Consider the following 10,882-nt stretch of genomic DNA (forward strand, 5'->3'; position numbering starts at 1 on the left):
ACGTTTGCATCATAGGGACAATTCTTCCACATTGTGGGCAACCTCATTGAACTCATCTTCTTCTTCTCGAAGAGGTCCTCTACATGTAGGAGGACCTATTCCTGGTTCGAATAGGTATATCGTACATATAACTTATCTCCTCTGATTGTCACTGCATATAGCAAGAACCTGGTTCAGATCATTCGCAATATCACGGAGTCTATTATTGTTCGATCTCTGTGAATTATAAAATAATTAGATAATATTTAAAATAAATTTAAATTAAAAATAATTAGATAATATTCATTTATTTATCAGATGACCCACAACTGTTCCCGGATGAGTAATGTAGCACCTTGTGATATTATTATACCAGTTGATGTAGTTTTGAGTGACATCCCTGTCAACGAATGCAAAGATCAATGGAAGGCAGAGGGAAGTTTTGAGTGACATCCCTGTCAACGAATGCAAAGATCAATGGAAGGCAGAGGGAAATTGTGATTTGTGATTTGAGAAGCTGAACGTGGGGTATAAAAGGTTATAGGTCAAGTTTTGAAAACTCGAACCACAGATTAATAAGCATGTCAGGCTGATCATTGGGAATTAAAGGATGAAATAGAGGCAAGCATTAGGAAGATTAAAAGCGCCTAGCGCCTAACGACTCACCTGACGATGGGACGATTCTGTGTGTCGTATTGAAAATTTTACATGCAGAAAGCTGAAGGTTGTAGAGGGTTGAACCCTCGACATGTGTTTTAATTAGGTTGAGGGTTTAACCCTCGACTTGTGCTTTAATTATTTTTAGGTAAGGATTTAACTCTCAACATAATTTTTAACCTTTTTTCCCACCTCAAAATCTTAAAAACAACCACAAATCTCTAAATACTTTAAAAACAACTCTATTTTACTAAATAGTTTTTCAAACCACAATATTTAAATAAAACATCCCTATTAGTATATGAACAAAAACTATTAGTACCTTGTTGCAAAAACAACTTTAAATTTTTTTTAAAAAAAAATTGTTTAAAAATGCTTCTACATTTGATATGATGATGAATTTGTTAGAAGTTTTTTTATGTTCGAAAAAAACCAATTTTAAAACAAATTATACAGATATCCTCATTTTTTTTCATATAGATACTTTTATTTTTCTCTAAAATTTTCAATTCTTAACTTACGTCAATTTTCTTAGCAACCAAAATTTTAAGTTAAACATAAAATCCCACAAAATCTCACAAAATTTCAAAATCAAAATATTCCCTTAAAACGATAAATAGTCAAATAAAAAAATGTACTTGACTATGGGCTAACAAGAAAAACAACAAATTTTAAAGTTTTATTTGAAAAAATGCTAAAAAAGTTTCAAAATTATAAAAATAACAAAATGAATTTATATACCTAAAACAACAAAATACACATTAGACATTCTAGAACCACAAATACATAGTATCTAAACATTCCGAAAGCAAAATTAAAAATCACTCAATATGGTCCTTTATGCAAGGGAGATGACTAGCCGTCGATGGGAGTCATTAGGATGTATACAACAATGGACTTCCTCCAAGGTGAGAAAGAGCAAAGTTGATTTTACTAGTAAAGTTATTATTGGCAAGTGAATATGTTAAGGAATTGCAACTTCATGACGATATGACCATTGAAAGTATGATTGCATTTGACATCAAACCCGGGAGTTTCATCATCTTCATTCCATGTGATCATTTTGCTCATTGGATCTTGAAAGCCAACTTTAAACCCTACCAATTCCAAAACGTCATTGTTGAAAATGTTATTCAAAGTAGAAACAAAAGCAAAAAAAACATGTGTGCAAGCGAAAAAAGATCGACAACCTGGTGAGGATGGTCATTAAAAGCTAGCCAAGATGATGGAATTCAAGAAAGAGTTGCTGAATCAATTATCGAAGATATGAGATTGCAAAGGAGAAAATGAGATTTTGGGAGCGGCTAAGTGAAGAAGATGAAGAAGATGAGATTTAGGGTTTTTTATTATCTTTTTTTAATAAAAAAAAATAATAATTATGATAATAATAATTAGAAGAAGAGAATACTAATAACAATAATACTATTAATATTAATATTAGTAATAGTAATAAACTGGAAAAAATATATATACACACCCGTTTCAAATATTTAAAATTTAATTCTCATTTATATGTTTCTTTTTAGGTTCCACAAGTCATTTTTACATGTTTGTATATGAAAACTTGATAACATAAAAAATATAAAGAAAAAAAAAGATCAAATTAATTTGATAACAATACGTACAAAATAATAATAATAAAAATATTTAGATACAATTAAATTTGTAACAAATATATAAACAAATCAAAACTTAGTTGGATATAATCAAATTTGATAATAAAAAATATATATATATATAAATTGGAGAGGAAAAACAATAAGTTTTTGTTTATTCTGATTAAAAAAATCGATAAGTAGTTAGATAAAATCTAATTTGATAATAAAATATAAATTCAAATATAATTCGGGGAGAAAAATCAGAAAGGGAGTTCGTTTATTTACAATTACACTATATTCATAATTCTGTTTTCATAAGCTTCAATAATTACACTGTAGCAAAAACAGTAAGATTGCAAACGTTAATACTTATATGTTTGTCAAAAAGACAAATTAATGATATAATAATATAATAAGATGATAATATGTATAAAATATTCTATAAAATCCTAATTAAAATAAAAAATTTAATCTAAATTTAGAATAATAAAAAAAATGAATAAAATAATATAAAATCTAAAGATATATCATAAATTAAATCCAAATGGTGATAAATAAATTAAATATTGATTAATTCTAAATACTTTTGAAAAGTGGTTAAATCAAATAAAAACAAATAGCTGAGAAGAATCATTAGGAGAGAAAAATGAGGAAGAGATTGGTTTATTTTAAATCAATTTGTGGAGTAGTTATCAAAATCTAATTTTTTATATTAAAAATAAATTTAAATTTCAAAATAGGAAAAAATAGAAAGAGATTGGTTTATTTTAAATCAAATCCTAATCGTAAAGTTATAGCAAAAGCAGTAGCTTGTTAAAGAAACCACAAGAAAACCTAAATCGATGAAACCTTTAAGTAAAAAAGTTATGGAGTAACAATTCAACTGATTCTTGTGCAATCAACGCATGACCATTTTCTTAGGAAGTGGTATTTCTTTTCCCAAAACATTAAAATAATATAAAAAATAACATATATAACTAATTTATTAAAAATGTGAGAAATATACCGTTATTCATTAAAAATGTAGGTATACAATTATGAAAAACAATATAGAGATTTGAATAAATATATGGATAAAAGAAGTTTGAATAATATATGGATATTTCAAATATAAATTTGGTAGAAAAATTTGGATATTTTATTAAAGTGAGATAAATTCGAAAAGTGGTTAAATAGAATCTCAAATAATAATAAAATATAGAGATTAGGTTAATTACATGAACAAAATTGCAAAATTAGAAGGACAATTGTCTTTCCCAAATCAACAACTGTTTTCTATTTTGGAATTACTGATATTTGTAGTTTCAATTCACCACACAGAGTCAGCTACTAACATACAACTTTGTTAAAACATTTAAGTTCTAAAATCCTTGGGTGCTTGATTTATTCTCTTCCTTCTTATCATAGTCCATATATCTTAACTTAAGTATACCATTTTTATTTATTTACTTACTTTAGATAAATAAATGTCAAATAATTAACAAAAAGGGGAGTAAGAGGGTATTGAAGAAGGGATGAGAGAAAAAAAATGGAACATAAAGACTAAGACGGTATAAACGGTTTTTGTTCCTATAACAACAAAGGTATTTTTTGAATTTTTTTTTTTCCTAAGTTTAAGTTTTTGAAACTTATGTAAATTGAGGAATATTTTTACACAAAACACTAACGGAGTAAAAATATTTTTAACACATTTTAAAAGTTTAAGATATCTTTGACAGAAAGTACAACATTTAAGAGTATTTGGTATAAGTTAACCTACATATTTTAATGGTTAGGTGTTAGTGAGAGCCTTCAATTCCGTTGTCGTTTCTGGATATCATTTTCAAAATGAAAGTACTTCCTAGTTCCCACCAATAAATTCTAGAGAGTGACGTGCAATTGCAGCCAATTGATTTAACTCTCCTTATCACGGTTTCTATTTTTGAAAGTATAAACATCACATCAATTTCTATTTATTCCTAAACCCACTTATTAATGACAAACAATGTTTAATAAATTCAATTAATAACAAATTTTAGAAGTACAAAAAAATGTTCAAAAATAGAATTGAATGTAACCTTCTCTATGTATTTATTTTTAATTGAAATTGATCCCCATGATTTCAAACTTCAAAGTGGTACTAATTCTAAAAACAGGCATCCCAATTTCAACTGCTAATCTGTCTATAATAATACAACTCATTAGATTTAATATAGCAGAATGTTTGGGTCAATAATTTCCAAGTCCCCCTAAAACCAAAGCTTTATCCTTCATATAAATTGATTGATTAGGTGGATTAGTAACCCATATGTACAGTAAAGGAAAAAAGAAGATAATTTCATGAGAAACAGTGCAGTCTGGCAATGGATTCCATAAATGTTATCTTCCGTCATTAAGGCTTCTTTGCATTATTGTACATGCGGTCAATTACATTCTGCCAAAAAATGAAGGGAAAAAAAGTTCCAATATCAGGCGAAAAACTGAATGCCAATGAGCTAAAGAGAAATGTATGAGAATCCATACCAAGGAGAGAAAAATAAGAACAAACAATCATGTATTTGCATGTTTGGGAAATTTGATTAAATTGATAGATGAGATAGGGCGTTATTCGAGTACGAACCTGATAATATTTAAGCAACTGAGGCCTCTTTTTCTTGTATGTTGGAGTTATAAGGTCACGTTCCATATCGAATGGTAGAGGATCAAGGTGAATGGCTTTAATAAACTCAAAGCCTTTCAACTGCCAAGAGCAAGAGTTGTGAGCTTCGTGTTAGTTTTTGACAATTGAGTAATATTTGTTTAGCTAAATCAAAAGAAGTCTGCAGCAAATTGGCAGAAATAGAACCTTCTTCTCTTTTGCAATTTTGTTGAGCTCCCCAAGCAGGTAGTCCTTTGCCCTCTTATCTTCACAAAGTGAATCAAAGTCCTCTTCGATTCCGTTTTCGTTTGCCCAACGTTCGAGTGCTAGCTTGTTGGGGTTAGCTACTGCAACTAGAAACGACTCAAAACTGTTCCCGTAGACCCAGATCTAAATTGAGCATCAGAATATCATGTATGAGGCATATAATAACTGAAGCTTTATTTCTAATGTGCGTAAAAAACATTGCTATTAAAGCTAACAAAAGTTCAGAAAATACCATGTCTATAGAAGATACAAGACCATAAATATTCTCCAAATTTTCCACGGCAACATATTCTCCTTGAGAAAGCTTGAAAATATTCTTCTTGCGGTCAATAATTTTCAAGCTCCCATCCGATTGCCACTCACCAATATCACCTGCAGATAAGAAAAAGGAGGTAAATTTATGATAACAAACCATAGAATAACGGAGCAAATAAGTTTTATCACACGGATTAAGATTACCTGTATGGAACCATCCGTCAATCATGACCTCATTGGTTAGGTCATCACGCTTGTAGTATCCAGAAAACAACGGGTCTCCTCTAACACATATTTCACCTCGTGGTATGGTCGAAAGGGCATCGTATCCCATTTCGGGGACAGATTCTAGGCAGACATCCACATTTGGCACTGGAGGGCCAACTGTTCCCAACATTGAGAGTTCATTTGGCAATGAAACAAAAGTCCCAGCACAGGTCTCTGTCAAACCTGCATTAGCATGAAACATAATCATTATTGAAGTATGAGTGAAACAGAAATGGAAGGAATGCCAAAGAAAAATTATAAGAAAACTATACGAGTCCATGAAGGGCAGAAACTTCTGTACTGTAGAGATTACATACCATATCCTTGTAGAACATGAGCACATGCCACAACTCTCAAGAAAGCTTCTACGTGAGTAGCTAGAGGTGCGGCTCCAGATAGAATAAGTCTCACATTACCTCCCAACCCTTCCTTTACCTGGTAAAGAACCCCGAAAGGACAAAAATATGAATTTAAGGTTTAGTAAATCTGAGGCTCATGTCAAATAGGAGGTGTGCCAAGAAAGAAGAAAATGCTTTTCACCTTATTAAAGACAAATCTGTCACAAATGGGAGATGCCTCGCCGTGTTTATGCCCCTTTTGCATGTTACCAAATTTACTGCAACAAAGAATAAGACTAATCAGATTAACAATAAGAGAAATAATGAACAAGAACTGGTGAAATTTGAAATTCATAAAAATATCCGAGAAACACCATCTATAATCACAAAGTTGATCGAATTATCAAGTTCTAAGGCAGTTAGCGAATCATGCCTAACATAGATTAGTTTATGTATAAAAATACCACCCGTCATAAAGTACACTATATAAATACTCATTTTAAGTAGTTTTGACTCGGAAAAATCTTCCTAAAAGGAATAGGGTGAGATTTTATAAAACTTCCTTTGTTTTATCAAAATTCATCAGGCACTAATACCATGCATATTTTAAGAAAACTAGATCAGTGGAACTGACTCACCGTGAGTATGCAATATTGAATAATGTCTTCTTAAAGATGCCCCCTGCATCTAACCTCTGAGTCAAGCCTGGGAAAATATAATAACTATTATTGTGATAATGGTATTAGCATCCACAGACCAAAGAGATAAAACCAGAGCAACACCCTGGATAATCCCAACTTCAATTCATATGACTGGTTTTAGCTGTAGAGACGCCTGTTCTCAATAATTATTATTAGGTAAAAAGGATTATAACAACATCAAAATCATATAGTTTACACACGGTCAGCTTACCAGCATAAATTCTATCTAAAACTCGAGGAACGGCACAGAAGATACTGGGTTTGAGCTCCCCAATATCTTCAACCAATAATTTGACATCCTGCAGAATGCAAATGATAAGCACATTTTACAAACCTTAGATTTGGCGCACAAAGAAAATCAAATGATAACTCACCCCACGCCAAAACCCAATGGAAGCACCATGTAAGATAAACAGCTCCTCAATCACCCGGTCAAAGATGTGTGCTAGTGGAAGGTATGACAAATATACATCTTCTGGACTCAACTGTATGAGAGAGAGAGAGAGAGAGAGAGAGAGAGGTAAGAAATTGAGCTATTAGACACAATAAGTACAACGTATATCAATCTAGATTGACCATTCCATAGGGTATATTAGTCAAATTTTCATTTCAAGGCTTTCATAAATAAAACATTGGAAGTACAAAAAAACGAAGGAAAATTACCTCTTCATTTACACTCTCTAAGAGACGCTGGACACCAGCTATAAGTGAAATTATGCTTTTGTTTGATATCATCACTCCTTTGGGATCTCCAGTAGTTCCACTTGTATACATAATAGTAGAAATATCACTTTTCTTTTTCACAGGAAGATCAAAATGTTGATTTTCACCCTGTTTAAAACAGATACCAAAAATATCAGATTCAAGAAATGACAGCTTATAAATTGATGAGAGTAATTTGTAATTTTTTCCTTGTGATGAAAGATGACGGGTAAAAAATGGCCATTACCAGGTCTACAACGTATTTTTTACACGTATACCAATATTGTCTTAATAAAAAAGTTTTCAGTTCATCATCCAGACTCAGAAGAGGAAACAACATTCCCAAACAAAACGTTACCATGAAAAACTTTATGCAGTTGAGATCAAGAAAGTTTTCAGGCTAAATACTAAATTATTGAATAAGGGAGATCCTATGCAGGATCAAAACTTACCAGAAGCGAAAATTCATCCCAAGAAAATATTTCAACCCCATACTTCTCAAACTCCTCTCTTAGATTAGGTGCAACCTTGCCAAAACTCACAATTGCTACAAACAAACAAGCGAAACATTTGAATAAAAATAGAAATAAATAAATAAAAATGTGCTTCTATAGACAAATTATTGGAAAAATAATATAAACAATAATAAAAAAACTCACTTTTCAAGTATTTGGTTGTGCTCGGAAATGTTTTCAAGACCTGGAAACAAAAATATAAAATTCAAATGATCAGAACTACCCAGGACAAGTACCTTATATATTGTCCCACCAAATCACCATTCTCAGAGGGTAAAGATGCATAGTTAATAACCATATATGTAATTTAAGAATAAATATTCTAAATTTCTGGCTTCCACCATTGGTCTGTACCTCAGGAAGCTTCTTCTCTTCTACAAAAGCAACAGAAATTTCTGCATGGCAAATAATAAATTCCACAGCACCAGCACCTAAACATTGAATCAGTATGATAGAAAGTTCATCAGCTTACTCTTATTTTTCTAATGAAAGAGATACTGGAAGAGCTCGAGATAATACTTAAACCACATAATGTAATTATAAATTTAGAGGCACAGTGCCACTGTTTCTTCCAATCTCATTGTGACAATTAAGAACTTGGAGGAAAAGGCATATGGACATACCTAATGTGTCGTACAAAGGAACACAATATAGTCCATGAGCATTACATGCCTGCAAGTATTCTGAAATGTCATGCAATAGTCATCTAGGATAAAGTAACAACAATAACTTAGAGAAGATAGGAGGCAACAAATGTGCCATGTGAAAATCATCACGTTTCTGAAATTCCAAAAAAGAAAAAACTGACTTTTCCTTGCATATCATGAATACACAGACGGTTCTAGTCATCCAAAAAGTGCATTAATAGTTATTTAAAAACTCTTGAGGAAGATAAAAGATGAATGATACCAAGAAAGAAGTCAGGAGCAAGAGTGAAAGTCTACCTCCATGCTTATTATCCACTCTGAGCAATTGGCACCATAAATACCACATTTTGCTCCCTATAAATGGAGATTAGTTAAAGCTTTAATCCACAAGATTTGCAGAGATGTACTTGCATAAATGAATCGAATATCTTAGTGAGGATGGCAACTTACTTCCTCAAAACCACGAGTGTGCAAAGAATTTCCAATTTTTACGACTATATCGTACACTTCCTTATATGTTAGCCACACATATTTACCAGGCTGCAAAAAAACAGATCCAAGGTAAAACTTATTGCAAGATCTTAGTGGATGATAGAAAAACAAAAACATACACTTTGGGGCGCAGGCACTTGGATTATCTCCAAGATGCATATACCTTTCCATCCACAATCTCACGGTGCCCGAGCATTCGATTACCAGGGTTTCTTTCCACTGATAACCTGCAATACAACAGTAATCAATGGAAAAATTGGCGCATTACATAACATCCCCAAACATTTCCCCGAGAGGATTGCACAGAAATAGAAAAGCATCACCATGATCATATTACATTAACTATGGAAAGAAAAACAACCCATAAACCTGCAAGCAAAGGTCTACTATAACCCCATGCACAGCTGAGACAGCCAAAGAATGGTATTGATCAGAGCTCAAGAAAATGAAAAAATGGAGCTCAAATATGAAAATAAGAACAGAGCAAGCAGAACACAGACACCTAGCATGATACAATAATCTATACATCTAAAGAAAGAAAAAAACAAATTGATCTCATGCACTTTTGAACTCCGACTGTTCCAATTAAAAGCAGACGAGCTAAGTACTTAGAAAAACAAGAACGATGAACTATGAAACTTTCTATCAAAACTAATCGAGCGCATACTTCAATATATATAGCACAGTATCAAAAGCACAGGCAAATCTTGAAGAATACAGAAAGCAGAACTCAACTCAACTAATGATATCAATGAAACCGGAAAGCACTTCTACTTGGCTTTCCTTCCACAGCTGAAAACCAAAACAAAAACAGGCACAGCAAAAGCACAAAATGCAGAATCTAGTAGCGGTTTTTCTCAGCAAACAAGCAGAAAGTGAAGAAATCGCACCGAAATATATCCCAACAACTATCTAATCCTTGAATGGGAGGCGGAAAGCCATCCTTGGCGAAAATGCTTCTGTAAACAGGTCCGATCGAAGGTCTTCCATCAATGGCGGCCTTGGGCTTCTCCACCTCAATCAAATACTTCATCTGCGACATCCTCCGGCTTCCGTTACAGAGTAATAATCTCGAAACAGAGTCTGTGGATCCTTCAACTTCAAATTTTCGATGAAATTGAGAGGAAGAAATTGCTTTTATATATACAAATCAAAATACAAAAGTCATGAAGATTGGTGGCTATGGGTGACCTGACCAAGTGGCGTATATTGTAAATACATCCATTTTTTTCTTCCTTTTCTTCCATTTTTTTATTTTTTTTTTTCCCATTCACCAAAACAATTACGATTAAAATAACATATTATTTACAAATTCAGTCCCTCACTTTTTTGTAATATTATGTGTTCAGTCCTTGTCTTTTTTTAAATTTTAGTACTTTTAGCGATAACGGAGAGAATCTAACTTCTAACTTAAAAAAAATGCACAAATTAAATTTTTTTTTTTTTTTAATATAATAATTATAAAGTGGATATCGAACTTTTGATTTCTAGAAAAATACCCCATTAATTTTTGTTGACTAAACTCTGCTTTGTTTTAATATTATTGTAATTATATGGGTTCCTATTTTTCTTAAAGTATTGTGTAATATACGATCAAATAATAAATGACATATTGTACTTGGCTTTGATGATTTTATATAAAAATGGCATATATTGAACAATGAATAGAAACATAATTTGCTAATTTGAGATAGTTCAATGGGTTGAAATATTATAATTTCAACCAAAATATGATTGTTTTTATTTGGAAATTTTTTGTTGGTGAGTATAATAAATACTCAGGGAATCGAGTCTTCGACCTTCGAAGAAGGTTGAGTTAAGTTCAATTGGTAGTTTTTGATATTTAT

At 31.7% G+C, this 10,882-nt stretch overlaps 1 protein-coding gene across 2 annotated transcripts; it reads right to left on the reverse strand.

Moving 5' to 3' along the window:
- Positions 1 to 4,280: 4,280 nt before the first annotated feature.
- Positions 4,281 to 10,203, reverse strand: LOC120069184 (long chain acyl-CoA synthetase 4-like). Of its 2 annotated transcripts, none has more exons than XM_039020865.1 (19): positions 9,926 to 10,203; positions 9,199 to 9,262; positions 8,994 to 9,083; positions 8,841 to 8,897; positions 8,520 to 8,568; positions 8,251 to 8,327; positions 8,041 to 8,080; positions 7,834 to 7,928; positions 7,343 to 7,510; positions 7,054 to 7,164; positions 6,891 to 6,978; positions 6,617 to 6,683; positions 6,181 to 6,256; positions 5,958 to 6,075; positions 5,578 to 5,823; positions 5,351 to 5,490; positions 5,059 to 5,241; positions 4,834 to 4,953; positions 4,281 to 4,647 (listed from the first exon to the last, which is right to left on the reverse strand). In XM_039020865.1, exons 1-19 carry the CDS (start codon positions 10,075 to 10,077, stop codon positions 4,606 to 4,608), a joined length of 1,983 nt encoding a protein of 660 aa, XP_038876793.1. In that variant the 5' UTR covers positions 10,078 to 10,203; the 3' UTR covers positions 4,281 to 4,605. The 2 variants fall into 2 exon arrangements, with proteins under 2 accessions (XP_038876793.1, XP_038876801.1); XM_039020873.1 differs by lacking the exon at positions 9,926 to 10,203 and adding an exon at positions 9,771 to 9,895.
- Between the last annotated feature and the right edge of the window lie 679 nt (positions 10,204 to 10,882).

This window comes from Benincasa hispida, chromosome 1 (assembly GCF_009727055.1).
Source record: "Benincasa hispida cultivar B227 chromosome 1, ASM972705v1, whole genome shotgun sequence".
Taxonomy (NCBI): Eukaryota; Viridiplantae; Streptophyta; class Magnoliopsida; order Cucurbitales; family Cucurbitaceae; genus Benincasa; species Benincasa hispida.